Here is a 19,330-nt window from a genome sequence, read left to right as displayed (position 1 = left end):
TTTGACTGAGTTATGACTCAGAGAAGAACGATTTGTCCTGCTGAATGTTCCTGTCATTGCCTCGTGGTTAAAACTCTGTCCAGAGCCATGAGTTCAATTACTGAGGAGCACAGAGAATACGTTCATCCTGACTGAATGGAGCTTTAAACATGTTTGGAGAGGATTTTAAACTCACCATATGAACATAAAATAGTTATTTGCTCCACCTTCATCACCAAGAACATCAAAACAGTGCTTGCATACAGTAGTAGAAACTGGTTGTTAAAAGTAGTGCATTCTTCTGCATGATGAGTAGGTTACTCTTACTTTTGAACCATGAATTATATTTTTCAGATACATACTTTTACAAACTTTGGAAGCGTTTAAAGGATTTTTACCTGGTTATTACTGTTTAGTTTATGAATACTTCTACCACTGCAGAATAATTAACACACCTTTATTGTAGTCTGGACTCTTGGACTTCTCAGCTTTATACTGATGATTTTTATCACCAGGGGTGAACAAAATCAATTAACCACCATACTGTTACAACAACAAAGCAACAGGATCATCGATCACAGCTGCAGAAGCTCTGCTTTAACAGGCTCGACAACAACCGTTAATCTGGAAGTGATTGCAGGGACGAGTGTGTCAGATTTCATTATAGTCAAGTGTTTCAGTTGTTTTGTCCATTTTACATTTGTTGAATCATGATTTTTGGATTATTAGTTCTGTCATTTGAACACTAGATGTTGCCACTGGCCCTCCGACTCCTCACATACTTCCCCTGCTGGTGTCTCTCTCCTGGTTACGGCTCATTCAAGCTCTTCTGGACAGTTTCCCACAGATCAGGCCGATCCAGGAGCAACAGGAAAGGACTGAGCAGGAGGAAAGGAGCACTTTCAGCTGCTTATTCTTTCCCCGCAGGACCCCTCAGTGCTGTCCTGCACTGCTTGTTAATCATACATTAATGTAAGACTCTCCCTGAACTTTTGACTTGAACACTGGACTCTGTCTGCAGACACCATGACCGCCATCAGTGTCAAGGTAAGCTCGTCTAATGTGATTTATTCCTTTACATTTGCTCAAGTACTGAACTCAAGTACAATTTTGAGGTACTTGTACTTGAGTATTTCCATTTGTTGCTACTTTAAACTTCACTCCACTTCATTTCAGAGGGAAACATTGTGCTTCCTACTCCACCACTTTTATCTGAAAGCTTTTTTTACTTTTCAGTGATAAAGATTAAACCAAACATTTTGTCTTGTGACCATTTACAAAAACATCAGTTTTTAGTTGTCTATGAGTTGTTAACAGCTCCACCAAATAGTGATTTTTCCCTCTAAACTTCTCACATGCTTTCATTTCAATAAATGTTCAAATGATCCAATATTTCAGCAAAAATCAAAGATTAGAGGAAAAGTCCAAAAACTGAAAACAGATTTGTGTATCAGAACTTTGTTTTTTCTTCTTTCCTCTCCCATTAATCATCTCACCACCCCTCAGATTTATCTGCTGACCCTTTGGAGGGGCCCGACCCCTAGGTTGGGAACCACTGGACTAAACTAGCTAACTGTATATAAAGTAGTGTAAACTAGCTCCACCTCCAGCAGCTACAACAGTAACATGCTGCTCTAACACTGATGCTTCACTATTAATAATCTAATGATGTCATATATAATAATATATCAGTCAGAGGGACCAAACCACTACTTTTACTGCAATACTTTAACTACATCAAGCTCATAATACTTATGTACTTTTACTGCAATACTTTAACTACATCAAGCTCATAATACTTATGTACTTTTACTGCAATACTTTAACTACATCAAGCTCATAATACTTATGTACTTTTACTGCAATACTTTAACTACATCAAGCTCATAATACTTATGTACTTTTACTGCAATACTTTAACTACATCAAGCTCATAATACTTATGTACTTTTACTGCAATACTTTAACTACATCAAGCTCATAATACTTATGTACTTTTACTGTAGTAGGATTTTAAATGTGTACTTTTACATTGTTGTATTGCTACTTTTACTTTAACATCTGAGTACTTCTTCCCAATGGTAAGTATATCAAATAAATGCAGTGAAAAGCACACAATGTACAACAAGTATCTCAAGGTCGTACTTGATTTAATGAACTTAACTGCATTACACAACTGATGTGACTGTAGCTGTTTAAGCGTTTGTCATGTTTTATTGATCTAATCCATTACAATAATAAGAGTGTTTTTAAATCTTCAAATGCACCATTATTAATGTTTTGTGTTTTAAAGATTTTAACACAATATATATTTCAATTCAGCCATTCAGTGTCAAATAAAAAGATGAAAACTTTTGCTGTAGTAATTCACCAGTTATTGGCCAAAGAGGAGAGTATTGTGGTTGTAGATAAATAGAATATTCCACCTACTTCAGTTCATTTGCTGATTATTTTCTCAACTAATCAATTTCTTATTTAGTCTAATAAATGTCAAAATATAGAAAAAAAAATATCCCATTTATTCCAGAGCCCAAGGTGACATTTTCTTATGACTTACATGATAATCAAAATAGTTGCTGATAATTATCTGTCAATTAACTACTTGATGGACAATTTGTTTCAGCTTTATATTTGATATAAGTACATAACTGGTCTATCTATTAGCCTTCTGTACTTGTTTGGAGTAGAGAGAAGTAACATGAATCAGGTGATGGAGGAAGGTTTTTTAAAGACATGTTCTCCACTACATACTGTTCTCCATGTCATCTGAAGGTCTACAAAGGATCTTCTCTGCAGAAGAAACCCCATGGCCACCTCCTGGAGGTCCTGGTCCGCAGCCTGATCATCCTGTGTACGGCCCTGTCCATCGTTCTCTCCTCCATCGCCGTGTGCGACGGCCGCTGGCTTCAGACTCCCAGTGGACACATGTTTGGCTTGTGGCGCTTCTGCACCGCTCAGCCTGTGGAAAGTGTGGATGGGAGAATAACAGATGAGCATCTGATGGATCACAACCAGTCAGCCTTTGAAGCTCTGGCCTCCCCGCGCTGCACTACCGAGCTGGGTCAGTTTGGTGTGGAGGGGGTGGAGGTGGGGATGGGCTTTTGTCGTGCTCTCGTCTCTCTGGCTGTGGTCTCTGCCATCTTTGGCCTGGAGTTGCAGGTGATATCCCGGCTGAGCGAGGGCCAGGATTCAGCCCGTCGATGGGTTCTGGGGTCGGCTCTGATGCTGGTGGCTGCATCCTTGTCTGCGTCAGGTGTAGTTGTGTTCGTGGCTCTGCTTCGAGGGTTCGTGTCGCAGACGGGCTTCACTATCACCTTCTGGTGCCAGTTCAACGCAGTCTTCCTCTTTGTCCTGAATGGCCTGGCAGCACGCCGCATCCATCTCATGAACATGCCAGCTCCTCCGCTGAGTGGCTCCCTGCAGACATGCTGAGGGAGATTCCAGGGACTTGAGGTGAAGTTATTAACATGCCATCTGTATCCTGCTCCATTATCTGGATAATGACATCCAATGCATGAGTTTTTGCATTTAAATCTGCTATTAATCAGCTCTTTTGTTGTTGTGTTGCATATTGTGATCAGATCATGATATGCAAATTAGGTAGTGTCCCATGTCAAGGGAGCAGCACTGTGGATGAGTGTCTTGGAGTTACTGCTACTACTTGCAGCTTTTTCCAGGCTTGTTTCAGCTAGCAGGAAGAGGCGGAGTTATGAATGTTCTTACAGGTCTGGTGTTGTCTAAAACAAGAAAAGTTATCTTTAGGATGGATTAGGGTGATGGTGGAGCCTCCCGTAAAATTACTCAATTCTCAGTCAAATCCTCGGTCTTTTTAAGTTATTTGAACTTTTAATTTTGACATTTTAATTTTACAAGTGATTGGATGACATGTCGTAGGCTAGAACTGCGAGGTCACCGTACAGAGACATGTCTCTATCTATGAATGGAGTGTTGCAGTAAATTCCTAAATCTGCATTAACTGATTTTTTGGCCACTTGATCTGTTGAACTTGTTAGCAAACAGTTGCTTATTTCCACATCCAGCAGTTACGGAGCAACATTATCATTCATGTGGAGTCGTGTTTCTGTCCACCTGGTGAATGTAAGTCCAATATTCACTCTCTTTTAGCTCTGTTTTTACTCTCTACCAACTCCTGAGGGAAATATCTGGCTCTTTAGCTGCTAAGTGCTCCACTATGTTCACCAGCTAGTCTACAGCTAACTGTGTCTGTTTGGTGCTGCAGAGCTTTTACTCTGAAAACAGCTGCCTGGTGCAGACAAAAATGACATCGGACATGTCTGAAGAATCAGAAAAGTTACTAAATTGCTGTTGCTCATAGATACTGATTGGTTATCTGATTTCTAGTAATCGCTCGTCTGACTGTAACAAATAAGAAACACGCTGATGTGTGGACTGAGAGTTAAAGTCATGATTATTTCACACCTTTTGTTTGTCTGCCTTCATTAAAAGAGGATGTGTCATGGACTGTAAGTGGTAGTGTTGAGAGACCACGGCCATGTCGCTGTTCTGTTTTTTTTTTAAATAAATTCAAATAAACCCTAAATCCTTCCGCTGTGTTCAGCCTATTTTATATGTCTTATCCTCGCTGTGGAAGATTAACCCTGAATTCTGCAGCAGGACAGCAAAACCAAATCCACTGCTCTGACTGAGCACACTGGCTCAATGTTTTTAACAGTTTTTGGACAACAATGGAGCTCTTTGCTTAGTGATCTAGGAACCTTTTCCTGTGGAAAAATGAATTCAAGTAAAAATGCGTGTGTGTGTGTGTGTGTGTGTGTGTGTGTGTGTGTGTGTGTGTACCACTATGTCAGCCAAAAGTAATAATCATGCTGTAAGCTGACTTATCACCTGAAGCCAGAATGACTTGTTGGTATTGTCAGTGAACATTTACATAATAAGAACAGAGTTTAAAGGTCAGTTGATAAGAACTTGATGATTAGTTTGTCTACTATGTAATACAGGAACAACAAGCCTGTGTTACACCTACACTATGCAAGGTTTTGAGGCATTTATTTACCTTTGTCCAACCTTCTGAATCGAGGCTTTTTAAAAAAATTTCTCAGTTTAATTCTGATTGCTGCACAGTGACAAAACCAAACTAAAAAACAGAAAACTTGAATAGCAGCGAGGCAGCCCACCAGCCAGAGAGAGGCTTACCAATAATTACTGAACATGCAGGAAAAAAAAGCTTCTAGGAAAAATAAATTATAGTTTGAAGAGAGATTTCCTTCAGATGTGTTGTTTCTGTTACCACTTAAGGTGAAGCACATTGTTCTCCCAGGTTGGTGCTGTATTATCTATGATCTATTCAAGTCACATATCTACTGTACTTTACTGCTGCTAGTCCAATCAGTGCAGCAGCGTACACACACACACACATCTAACACATTCCATAGTTAAACATCAACTAGAAGCACTAGAAAGTATTTACAGCAGCAGCAAAGGTTCTTTTTGTTGAGTCTTTTTAAGTTGGGCATGTTGCATTCACAGTCATGCATCTAGATACATGCTAATGTTGTCATGCTAACGTGCTGATGATAAGCAGTTATAATGTTTACCTTGTTCACCATCTTAGTTTAGTGTGTTATTATGCTAACATACTCTAATAAACACAAAGTACAGCTGAGGCTGATGGGAATGTCAGTAGTTTTGCAGGTATTTGGTCATAAACTAAAGTGTTGGACAAATTAAAATGTTGAGCTGGTGATGATGTTAGATGAAAAATGTGTAATTGTGTGGGGAACATGAATGTCCATGTACTAAATCATGGCAATCCATCCAATAGCTGTTCAGACGCTTCACTAAAAAACTAAAAATGTCGATCTCATGGTGTATCTGGAGTCAACGCTGTTTGTTGTCAGCTGATCTGTGATACACAATGTGTTACTTCCTGTTATAAGCTTTCTGAAAGGCCTCAAAGGCCACAGAAACAATCATGACATGATAACTCGGGTCGCTACTGAGCGGTTAACCTTATAAAAAGTGCTTTTGTAGGTTTAGTTTTGCACGGAACTGAACTCACAGCTAAACTGAAGTCAGTCAGAATCAGTGCTGAGTGGTGATGTGTTCACTTACTGTCACATTTGGATGGTGATGCAATAGAGTTGCAAGGGGGAGGACCTATTTCAGCCGCCCCTTCATTTTTCTTCCTTCATTCCTCTATATTAGGTGACGGGTTAACTTATTGGCTCAAAAGATGAACAACTGTGTTAGATCTTTGATAAAAAGAATACAACGACTTGTGAGTTCAAATCATCTGACAACCCAAGAAGTTTGTATGATAACTGAGTTGGTCGTGTGAGGGTTTAAAAATGTTTTGCATTGTCAAAATTACAATAAATTCTGGTTTAATTACATCGAGTGGCGACAGCCAAGTCAGATATATCACAGCTTTCAGAAAAATCCCAGATTCCCAGATTCATAGTTAGGGACCGAGCCCAAAAGGCAAAGGACTACTGTAAAACAGCCTAAGTGTGAGGACCCTGTTGTTTTTCGTGTGTTTGTTTCTTTCTTTTGTTCTTTCTTTCTTTATTATTACGCCACTTAAACCCTAAATTTGACCCCTTAAACATGCTCAAAAACTCACCAAATTTGGCACGCACATCAGGTCTGGTGAAAAATTTGTGTAAAAATTAACCCCCAAAGTGCCAAAATGTGCTCTCTAGCGCCACCTATATAACTAAAATGGCTGCCACGGCCTGTAGGAATGTCGTAGAGAGATCAAACCAAAACTCAATTATTCGTCTCATCAAGACCTACAAATCATATGCTGACACCCCTGACCAACAGGAAGTCCACAATTAGCCTTTCAAAGTAAGACTGTGCTCCGATTTTGGACCCCAAACAAACGCTATCTCCTCTGACGGCGTTAATGGCATTGGCTTCAAACTTTAATACATGACTTATGACACTGTGCTGAAAAAAAGTTGTTAAAAACTTTGTAATGACTCGAATGGTTTGGATTTTATAAGCCCTGAAAGTTGCAGTGCCACATCACCCTTACAATGTAAACCAATGGGGAGGCAATCTATGGGCATGAACTTTGTGTCAAACAGAGGCTTCTGACGTCTAAACTATAAGTCTGACCACTTTCAAACCTGTATCAATGGAATGGCAACGAAATTTCCTACTAAAATATGATTTTTAATGTAAGATTTGGCCAAAGTCATGGGATTTATGAGGATATTTCACAAAAAGTGTACTCTAAAATCCTCCTCTCCAACTGCTCCTGGTGATGTCACTCCCTCAGTGCTGTGAAACATTCCGCAATACACACTCATTATAAAATCACAGGAGGAGCAAGAAAAGACTTTAAAACTCACACTCTAATATCTCAAAAACAGTAAAAGATAGAAAAAACATGTAAATTCAAGATTTGTAGGTCAAAGTCTCGTGACTCATTTAAAGTTCAAATGAAGTTTGTATCTAAAACTATGTGAAAGCAGTAAATGTTCAAAAAGGTGTGGGTTCACTCACACTCTCCATTCAAATATATGAGTATTTTTCTGTGTCCAGCTGCAGTTATTTATTGTCTCTACACACCTGACAGTACACATGTCAATCAAACTTTCAAAATAAAAGCACACCACACTTATAAGAAATATCCCTCATTTTTAAAAAGCAAAATGATCTGATCCTGACGGGCCAGAGTGCGAGGTCCCGACCAACGCTGGTTGTAGCTTTAATTATGACTTGTTGTTGACGTGAACACTATTTACAAGTTGGAAACTCATAATTACGATAACTCCAATATAACATGAACGCAGCATTAAAGTTAGTTGCATGTTCCCCTAACAGCAGGCGGATAACAGTGTAAATTAATTCACTCTTAATTTAAAAACAACAGCGTTTTGAATTCATCACGCTCCGATTGCCACCTCTGACTGGCTTCTTCTCCATAGCAACGGCGGCTGAGGGTCATTGGTATTGTGGTAGTTGTATCACGGACAAAACATGATTTCTCGGAAACAAAGTTGATATAATAGAAAAAACGGTGGTCATAATGTAAACATATGGGATCTTCTATGTTTGGGTTTCTATGTTCAATAACATTAATAAGTCATTTGTAATTTCCACCTCTAGCGGATCCATTAGGTCATTATTATACATCTGGGAACCACAAATGTGTGTATAACATTTTATGCTAATCCATCTAGTATATGTTGAGATATTTTTTTACTTGATAAATGTAAACTTTGACCTGCTGGTGGCGCTGCATAAAAAAAGTCAGTGGATCACCAAAGCCAGTAGAATTCATCCGTTGAGCACCATGAATGTCAACTTTCATGGCAATTCATACAATATTTGTTGAGATATTTCAGTCTGGATCTAAGTGGCTAAAAATTAATTCTTCCACGGATGTCTAACTTCTCCCAGCACTCCCAGCAGTTTGTGGGGATTTCTCCTACAGAGACCTGTGTGTGCAACAGTCCTTAAACCTGAATGCAAAGAGCTTTCTTGCTAATGAACTCAGTATTATCTTTACTTTTGAAAAAATATGTTTGGTTTATTGCATATTTTGTTATTGAACAGGACTCTGTTTGCTCAGGTCTCAGCTAGCAGCTGATGGTCTCTGTCTCCTCTGGACCCAATGTGGACTTGGTCTTGGATTTGACCTCAGTGGTCTTGTACAGTCCCCCAGCTTCCTGCTATGCCAGGTCAGACTCGGGTGATGTGGCTGCTTTGATGAGCAGAGTGACGTTGGTGGGGCCGCCCCCACTCTGGCTCATGGAGCCGCACTGTCTTCTGGACTCCACCGGCAGACGCTGCTTCAGCCTCCACCTCCGCCACCTCCTCTGGATCTCATTCTGTACCTGAACAATCATTTACATTGTTTAGAATTTAATTATTTATGACGTGATTGAACAGCTCATAAGAGAACGTCAGTGTTTTCCAAACAGCTACAAGCCAATGGCAGCAGCATATGGCGACATGTTGGTGGTTCCCATAGTCTATGATGGCTCCAAATGTAGCTAATACAAACAAAAGATTTGTAAAAGTTTCAATAAAAACAATTATAATAATAATTATATATATATATATATATATGTAGGTATTCTTTCTATTACAGCTTTTATTACAGCTGGTTTGTGATTATTGATGTGTGATTAAGTAGAATTTAGTTCTTCTATGATCAGCCTGCTGCTAACCAAGCTAGCCTTTATTAGCTATCTGGCGCTAATGTGCTGCTAACGCCACATTATAAATTACTGTTGTGATAACTGATTAGTATTTTCCTCTTTTTCCTCTTGTATGTTTATTGAATAATTGTCATTGCTGTTCTTCTTATGAGAACCGTACGTTGATCTTTAATGATGATTCTTTGTTTTTTCTGGCCAACTTATTTTACAGCTAGTTTCCAGTTTCCTCACTGAACCGATTTGTAATCACAGTCGGTGAATTTTTTGTCTAAACTTCTGAAGACCGACAGAGTGAGACGTCTTCTCTCTAGTTGATCGCTTCATGTCAGTTTCAGGAGTCACATTCCCTCAGTTTAACTTCACATCATATCAATACCTTATCAGCTTAATAGTTTAGCCTTCAGTGTTTGGATCAAGTAGCTTGTGTAAAATAAGGTGTGCCAAATTCAGTAATCTAAAGCTGCATTATTTAAATGTGTAAGATGCATATTTAATCAACATTCAGGCAAATATAAGTATCAGATCGGGCTCAGTATTGGCATTTTTAGTCATTAGAGGAACCAGATTAGCAAAAAAAACCCTGATCAGGATATCCATAATGAGCAGTATGGAACTTAAATACAGAAGTGAAAAGGCAAACTGTCATTTTGGGAAGTGGTGAGAGTTAATCCTTACCTCTCCATTCAGGAAACAGTACAGAACTGCTACAACAAACCCCTGAAACAGCACATACAGAAACACCAGCTGTTTCCAAGACAATAACAGACGTGTTTCCAAGGAAAGTTTGCTGACCAGGCATGCATGTTTATTTTTAGCAGCTTCCTGTTCCAGTCTCCCAGTAACAATGATTTCAACATCAGTACATTCATTATTGCAGATTCTGCTAACTGCTCTCTCAGAGCTGCATGAGGATAATATCTCAGAAACTAACAGTGAAAAAAAACGACCCTGCTGAGTGACGAGAAAATCTTTACTGTACCTGAGTGGAGGCAAAAGCCAGTTCAATAAAGTTGCAGATTTCATAGGTCTTGTTGTTGACTTTGTGTGGAAGGAATGCAAAGAGGATGTAGTGTAAGCCGAATAGTGACACCAGGAGAAATGATGACTTGGCAAGTTTCCTGTTGTTTAAAAAAAAAAAAAACAGCATCTGAGTAATAGAAGGAAATCAAAGGTTTTTGTCTGAAACATCACGACTGGTTTAAATAGTTTATCTGACTTACAAATTCATTTTTTTCTAAGAAATCAACATAAATCTTCAGTGTTTGCTTTGACTTGTGTACTTATTTGGTCAAAGACATGACATGTTTTAATATGTATATAAAATACTCTGCTTTAACTAATAATTTGTGTCTGATATGGTTTTGTCCACAAAAAAGTTCAATTATCTTATTAAAATCCTTAAAAATGGCATCTCCTCCTTCTCCCTCATTAAACATTTGCTATAAATATGCAAACATTGTTGATTTCTAAAGTCTCCTCCTACACTGTTAAGTTCATTCTCAGTGTTTGTGCTCTGGATGCTTCAAGTCTCCACATCACACTTGTTGAAAGAGTTGAATATTGAACCAGGGTTGGCGCCAAACTAGTTGTGATGTCACAAATCCTGCTCGTAGGCCCCTTAAAATCAGATTTTAATGAGCTCAGAGAAACTTTCAGCAGATGAATGTGAAAACAAACTCTGCACAGAGAAGAAGAACAAACATCCAACTGAAAGGACAAGAAGAAGAACAAATGTTTGAGTGGTGAGAGACTTTAAGTTTTATTTATTTTCTGGAGTAACAGCGCCCCTTACATTGGGCAGGTTCAGCGTCTGTACTGTAATTTGATTGGTCCAATACTTGTGGGAGCGGGCACTAAAAGTAGTTTGTAATAACCAACAACCACACAACCAGTTAACCTGTGTTTTGCTTCATTTTTTGGTTTCTTATACCCTGCCGTCTCCACTTCATTCCTGTTCTGAATATGTCTTTCTGCAGAATAGTTCTGCAACAAACAAGAATAACAAAAACAGAGGCAGAGACAATCACTGCCCATCGTCACATGATACATATTGGTGAGATTTGGAGGTATGGGGACTTGTCTTATTTACATGTGTCTTTTTTATCTGGATTGCTAATGTTAGCCACTGGTGAGGCTACATTCAGGAATCAGCTGGTTTAGTTCAGAGTTGGAGGCTGTGAGAACAATGAAGCTTCACTGAGAGGAGGGAACTTTATGGAGTCACTGTGGCTGTTTGTTAAACCACAATGTCTCTTTTTCTTCTTCTATACTTGTTAAACACAGAAAGATGGAGCTTGTGGTTGTGGAGGTTTTCAACAGTGATGAAAGACGTACACAGATCGTTAATGTAAGTAAAAGTAGTAGTTTGGTCCCTCTGACTGATATATTATTATATATGACATCATTAGATTATTAATAGTGAAGCATCAGTGTTAGAGCAGCATGTTACTGTTGTAGCTGCTGGAGGTGGAGCTAGTTTACACTACTTTATATACAGTTAGCTAGTTTAGTCCAGTGGTTCCCAACCTAGGGGTCGGGCCCCTCCAAAGGGTCAGCAGATAAATCTGAGGGGTGGTGAGATGATTAATGGGAGAGGAAAGAAGAAAAAACAAAGTTCTGATACACAAATCTGTTTTCAGTTTTTGGACTTTTTCTCTAATCTTTGATTTTTGCTGAAATGTTGGATCATTTGAACATTTATTGAAATGAAAGCATGTGAGAAGTTTAGAGGGAAAAATCACTATTTGGTGGAGCTGTTAACAACTCAACTTTCCAACAAAAAGGTTGGAAACCACTGGTTTCATCTTTAACAATGTGTTGTATTTTAAAAGCTTGTTATATTATCCATTGTGTCAAATCTGCATCTGAAAAGTAACTAAAGCTGTCAAATAAATGTAGTGGAGTAGAAAGTACAATATTTCCCTCTGAAATGTAGAAAGTAGCATCACATGGAAATACTCAAGTAAAGTACAAGTACCTCAAAACTGTACTTAAACACAATACTTGAGTAAATGCACTTAGTTACTTTGGTTTTCAAGCGCTGAGTAATGAAAGGCAAGTCATGTAATGAATGTAATGAATTACTTTTACCAATGAATAATTAGTAAAGTGATTAATCTTTAAAGGAGTAATATTCAATGGGTACATTATTACATTTTTCAAGTAATTTAACACGAATGAAGAGTAACATCTACTGAGTGAATTTGGTTCCACCTGCAGTTAGTAGGATATTAAATAACAACTCATCTCTACCTAAGAACTAGTTTGTGTGGTGCAACTGCTTTTAATTAAATAATGCGTAAATCTGCACTTAGTCAACACTTACATCATAACATTATAATGACACTAAGCTTGATGAGTGGCGGCTGCAACACGCTCCAGATGTCTTCAGTCGCTAACGGCACATAATCAGCATAACGTGGGCTTGTTGAAAAGGGGAACAAGCTTTATATCAACGTTTGTAAGCTGTACAGCCTCTGACGGATAGGATAAATTTAATATAATTGCCTGATCGAGCACAATATGATGTATATATATATATATATATATATATATAAATAAAATATATGTATTTTGTGTTACTGACCTGTAGTGGTTGAACTCACAGCCTGACATGCCTTGTGTCCTCAGCTTGGCCACCAGTATTCTTATAATACACAGGAAGAATAACAAGTTCACCTGAAAAAAAAACATCTGTTAGAGTCAGCTTCATAAACCTCGCTCAGCATTACATCATCATGTGTTAGGGTTAAGGTTTAAGAGGTACTGACTGTGATGAAGAGCAGGACAGGAAGTCTGAGGATCCACCAGATCCACTCGCTCCTGCTCGTCTCCCAGCAGCTTCAGAGTTCAGAGATTTAACACAAGGTCAGCCAGACATATGCATACCGGTCAGCACATTCCCACTAGTAATATGCTCTATGGCCAAAAGTATGTGGACACCGAGCGATTCTAAACCCATGTTCATTGATGTGCTGCTATGACAGCTTCGACTCTTCCTTCCAGCAGAGTTTGAAGCACACTATTGTCTAAAATATCAATGTATGTAATATCAAAAGAGAAACACAGATGGAACCTCTGGATTTAAAAAAAAAAAAAGATAAGATACACACTCAACTCATGATAATACCATGAAAACTGGGTGCTGGATCCTTAAAGTAGTTCATAATGAAAAAGAAAGACTAGGACAGCACTCCAAATTGACTTTTTTTTTTTTAACTGCCACACGGACATTTCAGGCAAGACGCCCTTCTTCAGTGTGAGTACTGATAATTTCACAATCAATACACACAGGTGGAGTTAATTATAGATGCAGAAACAATATCTTCCTGACCTCCCCCTGCTGGCATAGACCTGTTATACCAGTATCATACACTACTCTATTAGAATAAACATCGTTTTAGGATTAATTATGAGCAGTTTGTTTGGAGTCCTTTGAATCTTGAGAAAAGAGGGATTTATACAAGGATGTTGGAATGAAGGGGCGTCCGCAGACTTTCAGCCATATAGTGTGTATGTGCTGTATGGATGAATATATGTTTATCCTACCCTTCGTCTTCATGGAGGTACCTGGCAAAACTCCAGCCGATCATAATAATCGTTGGAGAGCCTGAAAGTAAAGAAATGTTGAGCTATGGTTTGTTTTTTTGACAGTTAAACCATCGACTTCTACAATTTTACAGACTGAAATGTACTTTGGATAAAACAGAAAACAGTGATTCTCTGAGTCGAGCACCTTTAAATCCCCCAGACTAGCTTCAATTGAAGGAAACCACTAAATACCTTTTAAATCCATCGATTAATAGAACCAGTTGTCTTTGCATTATAATGCAAAACAAATCATTATTTTTAAAAAATGCGTTGTCTAAGTAGTAGACCATTACATTAACACTGAAACAAACACTCAAACAACTAAAAATTGCAATTAATACCAAAATTTTGCTGCTAATATAATTATATGTTTGTCTACTTTAACTAAAAAATTTTGTTTTTTTGTGAAAAATACATTAATTATTTACGAAATTGAAATATTGATACACATCCCCCAGTTTGTTTTCAACCCCATCACACCACACCGGCCAACTTTTATAAAATTCACTTCCTGTTTTATTGCATGTTATATCATTAATTTCACAGGTAAATAAATTACCTTATTAAAATATTGATCATTTTTAACTGTCATGCTGAGTTCAACCCTGTTAATTGATACGTTTTAATGATATATTGATGATAAGAAATATGAGGTTAATGTTTGTTGAACTGTGTGTACAATTTACAAGATAATCAAAAAAAAAAAAAAAAAAAAAAACAATATAAAAATCTAACTGAATTCTAATGTTAATGCATAATTTTGATAAAATATGACGGCCGATGTTAAAGTTCTCATGACCTGCTTTGGTAGTTAAATGGTAAATATTTTAAAATAAAATTTCTACTTAGAATAAATGATTTTAAACTCACAATATGTCATTTCAGCCACTAGGCGTCTCAATCAAAACAATAACAAAAGACGGAGTGTGATGACGGTGTGAAGTAGCAAGGGATCATGGGAGTTGTTGTCTTCGTCGTTAAATAACCAGCTTCACCGGGATAGGATTACTCCAGTGTTCATCATTCAGGATGTTTTTACCTGCAGAGGTCTCCTCCTCTCCAGAACAAACGGACCCGGAGATTACAGGTAAAAACACTGAATAAAGCTGTTTCACCTAAAAAATCTATATTTCTCCGATGATGTTTGGTGACCACCGGACTTCCTGGAGGGGCTGTTAGCCGAGCTGCTGCTAACATTTGCCCAGTTTATTTCTCTGATAACTTAAGATCCAGACGTCCAATGACTAAAATCCTTCTTCCGGCAAGATATAGTTAAAAACCACCTAAATTTATCATGAAAATGTGTCTTAAAACTGAATAAAAGTCCATTTATAACAGTTTGTGTGGAACAACCACAACGCCGATGTATTATCTTGTATGTGTGTAAGTTACTCTTTGGTAGACGCCATTGTAGCGGACAAACACAGCGCCGCCGTATGCATCTTGTGTGTGTTTACTCTTTGGTAGAGGAGGTATGACGCCATTGACAGGCGACCAAATGAAACGGTCCGTTACTTTGATTAAATTACAGATTTCTCTGGGTTTGAAAACTGTTGGAAACATTTGGGATAATGTAAGTACACAACTCAACAACATATATAACATAGGTCTAGTTGTTTTTAGACATTTTAATGTGGAATAATTATATATTATACCTTTAAACAAGGGACATCTGATTATTAAGGTTCAACAAGAATTTACTTGAATATGTTTTCGAATCATATTCACGCAGGATCTAAGCTGTCTGTGACGAGGCTGAACTCAAATAGACTTTTAGTGAGAAAGAAACGCCTGATAATGTCGGTATAAAGCTTTAACTACTATCCACTAACAGACATAGTGATCAGAAATACAATTATTTGAGGTATTCTGGAGCAAATTAAGGATATGAGCTGTGAAACAAGGAGTTAGTCCAACAGTCGTACCCCAGCCGAAGATGATGTACCACCACAAGTGTCTCGTGTGGGAGAACAGTGAGACGCTGACCAGGCTGTACAGGAAGTGGCCTTCAGCCAGCAGCCAGCTGTAGTTGGCCATGATGCAGTAGTTAGACAGCACCGTTGCAAGTTTACAACTCACCTAAAGGGAGCGGCAGAGGGTAGAAGAGGTGAGCACGTATCCCACAGCTGTCTGTACATCACAATGACACATTCACACTGCAGCTTTCTTTTTTTATGTGTGTGATGGTTTTAGAGAGAGTTCTTCTTGAGCATGGCACCAGTATGTCCCTCTGGTTTTGTTCAAGTGGAGGAATTTTCCTTAATTTGATGGAAATAGTATAGAGTTACAAATTACTAGCTTTTTTTTTTTCTAGAATTTCAACCACATCTTTTAGTCTTCACGATGAAAGAATCATGAGCACTGAGAGAAATCACTTCAGAAGAATGTGCATCGCTGGTCTGAAGAGGTCTTCACATTCACACTGCACACACACACACTCTCAATGTTTTGTATGGTTTTTGTGTCACACACATCATTTATGCATCTGGTTCCCTGGTGGGTAATCTCAGGAAGAGGAGGCGTTATGTTACTTTGCATGTGAACAGTCAGACAGTGACACAGCGTCTACATGAGCTGCATAGTGGAAACAGCATGTCAGCAGTATCTTCAGCCCTCTTCTGTCTGTGCCACGCAGGATACCTTCAAGCCACAGTTCTGCTGGTCACTCATGTTTTTGGCAGCGCTCAGAAGCCAACACACGGAAAACTGAAGAAAATGCACAATAATACATTTCCGTTCAAGGCTGGCTACACGTCTACACAAACTACTATGCAGCCTGTGTAGGCAGCTATTATTTATTAGAATAAAGTCTATCTGTTCTACCAGCATGAGGACAGGAGAAGCTGTGATTGCTGTGTCGGTACCTTGTCCTACATAAAACTCCACAAGAGCTTAAATAAGAAGTTTTTGCAACGCTCTCTCTTATTTCGTCAGCATGAGGTTACTCGACGGACAAGAGGAAGTTGCTCGGACAGACAGACAGGATGGATGAAAGTACCGGATAGACGCCGCAGTGAAAACGGTCATCAGTCGAGAACAGAACCGTGTCTCTGATGAAGATGAACACTGCTCGGAGGATGAAGGAGAGGAAGAGCTGGATGTGAATGAAGTTGCGCGTGCAGTGAAGCCTCCTGGTGGAGAGAACATAAGAGTGAAAACCAACAATGTGTGTCTGTAGCACTCATCCAATCACATGAAGATGGAAATCCTTAAAAACGACTCATAAACATACAGTTTCATGTTTTAAGAAAGGCGTCATTTTTATGATTAAATGTTTAAATGAACAGGAGGAAATAGTGCATTTGTTGGGGTCTATTTTCAGTGGCGGATGAATCCACATTTGGTGCTGTAGTGTGTATTTCTGGCAGCAGGATGGTGTGTGTGTGTGTGTGGGATTGAGTCAAAATAAACTACAGTGTGTGTGTGTTGATGGTGATGAAGGAACATGTCATCCAGTGAGGCGGTGTGACTCATCAGTGTGTTTTAATAGTTACTGGACGTTAACGTCACAGCACAGAGGAATAACAGTGTGAAATAGTGAATATGGCCGGCCTCACCCTTCATATATCTGATGTGGGTTTATTTTCTAAACACATATCCACTTTGAAAGTTTCACATTTTAACATCATGCTTTTGATAGGCCTTTCTTAAATACATACCAGACATTTGAAGTTGGTTATCAAATGGTATTTCCTTACAAAATTCAAAATAAAAAAAACAACTTGAGAAGTTAATGGTTGATCAGGACTGTGTTTGTTTTGGTAACTTTCTGCCCCCTAGTGGTCAAAAGTAATTTAAACACAATAAATCACTATTCAAATAAAGTTTGTGGTGACTGCAATTATTTGGTCTTAGTTGGTTCCTGGAATATTATTATTATTATTATTATTATTATTATTATTATTATTATTAATAATAATAATAATAATAATAATACTAGTAATAATAATAATAATAACAATGACAATAATAATAATAATAATAATAATAATAATAATAATAATAATAATAATAATAATAATAATAATAATAAACTTTATTTATATAGCACTTTTCATAACATAAACAAACAACAAAAATTTGATATTTAAAAATATTAAAAGAAAGGAAAAAAACAATAAAAAACCTACAGTGATAAAAAGGTAAAATCATGAGATAAGAAAGATAAAACAGGAAGTAAATAAGCTGATGACAGTAAAAAGGCAAATAAAAGTTGCGTTAATTAAAAACATAAGACCATAAAAATAAGTTTTAAGCTGCTTCTTGTAAATATCAAACAGAGGATGTTTGTCTAATATGTGGTGGGAGTTTGTTCCAGATCTTTGGTGCGTAGCTGCAAAAAGCTGCCTCACCGTAACTCATTGCATTTTATTTGTGGCACATTTAATGAGCCGGCATTTGGAACATATTCTGACAAACAATCTGAGAGGTATGAAGGTGCTAGAGACCTTTTTGGGCTTTAAAAACAAGTAAAAGAGTAGAGTACAGAAAACTCACCGAGCACTCACAAACATCACTGACCTGAAGAGACAGAGGATGGAAACAGCCAGGCTGAGGGAGGCGAGAGACACGGCGTAGCCCACAGAGTACATGATCCTCACATACAGGAAGTAACTCTGGGACCTGAACACCTGAGGAAGGCATAAACACACATGGTAGCAAAGTTACAAATATGTGTGTGTGTGTGTGTGTGTGTGTGTCTTGCATGTATTCTTATCATTATGTAAGAAAAAGTGAAATAAAGAGGATTCAACCAGGCATACAAGGGGCTACAATTAGTTAGCATTAGCTTTGCAAATAAAGATTTCTGCATAAGTTTATATGTGTGTGTGTGAATTTTCTGGCAGCCAGAGTGTGTGTTACATCACCTGCTCTGTAACCTTTGGTGAGAGACAGAGATTTAGAGTGTGACTGGGGTTGTGTAGATACTGTATCTCTCTTAAAATCTCTTTCCTGTCCTCCCAACAGGAAGACGACACACACACACACTGCGCGCCAGACGAAAACCAGACCAGCTCCTCGTAATGATTTACACTTTTATTCCACTTCTCTCCAGTCCAAACATGACAGAAAGGAAATCAGATTGTCTGAGATGATGCTTAACTGCAGCAGTCTGCTGAGCTCCACCGTTTATTGGAAGATAATACTGTAGTGGAGGTGTAAACTGAACAGTAATATTAGCTGCTAAAGCCTTCTCAGTTTAACCATAACTGATGATTCATAGTTTTTTTATTGTCAAGAAATCCCATGAACTGATCTACTAAAGTATTGTGTGAGTTCTTGGGGTCACGATGGTCTTATGTATTTATACAGACAGGTGACAAATTAAAGGAAAAACTGGTCCAAGTGAATAAAATATAAGGGAAATTAGTCAAAATTCATTCAGACCGTTAGTTTTACACAAACTTCCTGCTGGTATTGAGCTCAGTATTTGGGTTCATTGCCCAGTTATTAATTGTTCTGTATTGTTATTGTTATACACTGAATATAATATGAAATATCCATAAATTATATCAGTTCATCAGGAGCCGTTCACTCAGTGGTAACATCATAATTCTCTTTGTGACTACAGCTGAGGATTGTTTTCATTGTTCATAAGATAT

At 38.1% G+C, this 19,330-nt stretch overlaps 2 protein-coding genes across 5 annotated transcripts in view; one reads left to right on the top strand and one right to left on the bottom strand.

Annotated features, from left to right (window-relative positions):
- The first annotated feature begins 461 nt into the window (after nt 1–461).
- tmem37 (transmembrane protein 37) lies at nt 462–8,675 on the top strand. Of its 2 annotated transcripts, XM_067602809.1 has the most exons (3): nt 462–1,026; nt 2,752–3,432; nt 8,546–8,675. In XM_067602809.1, exons 1-2 carry the CDS (start codon nt 1,006–1,008, stop codon nt 3,409–3,411), a joined length of 681 nt encoding a protein of 226 aa, XP_067458910.1. In that variant the 5' UTR covers nt 462–1,005; the 3' UTR covers nt 3,412–3,432; nt 8,546–8,675. The 2 variants fall into 2 exon arrangements, with proteins under 2 accessions (XP_067458910.1, XP_067458909.1); XM_067602808.1 differs by lacking the exon at nt 8,546–8,675 and having other exon boundaries at nt 471–1,026; nt 2,752–4,523.
- sctr (secretin receptor) overlaps nt 8,646–19,330 on the bottom strand; it is a 36,950-nt gene continuing 26,265 nt past the window's right edge. For 2 of the 3 annotated variants that reach the window (XM_067602804.1, XM_067602805.1), the window contains exons 5-13: nt 18,249–18,358; nt 16,726–16,858; nt 15,653–15,806; nt 13,686–13,746; nt 12,908–12,977; nt 12,724–12,815; nt 10,117–10,255; nt 9,813–9,854; nt 8,646–8,810 (exon numbers count right to left, since the gene is read on the bottom strand). In XM_067602804.1, the coding sequence (XP_067458905.1) occupies nt 8,646–8,810; nt 9,813–9,854; nt 10,117–10,255; nt 12,724–12,815; nt 12,908–12,977; nt 13,686–13,746; nt 15,653–15,806; nt 16,726–16,858; nt 18,249–18,358 (966 nt within the window). The remainder of the gene's footprint in view (nt 8,811–9,812; nt 9,855–10,116; nt 10,256–12,723; nt 12,816–12,907; nt 12,978–13,685; nt 13,747–15,652; nt 15,807–16,725; nt 16,859–18,248; nt 18,359–19,330) is intronic. The other variant, XM_067602806.1, reaches the window with a different exon arrangement.

Source organism: Thunnus thynnus, chromosome 11 (genome assembly GCF_963924715.1).
Source record: "Thunnus thynnus chromosome 11, fThuThy2.1, whole genome shotgun sequence".
Lineage (NCBI taxonomy): Eukaryota > Metazoa > Chordata > Actinopteri > Scombriformes > Scombridae > Thunnus > Thunnus thynnus.
This window is presented reverse-complemented; position numbering and strand designations above follow the sequence as displayed.

Coding starts and splice junctions, on each gene's coding strand:
- tmem37 (XM_067602809.1), top strand. CDS start 1,006: ATGACCGCCATCAGTGTCAAG. Junction 1,027..2,751: donor TGACCGCCATCAGTGTCAAG/GTAAGCTCGTCT, acceptor TGTCATCTGAAG/GTCTACAAAGGATCTTCTCT.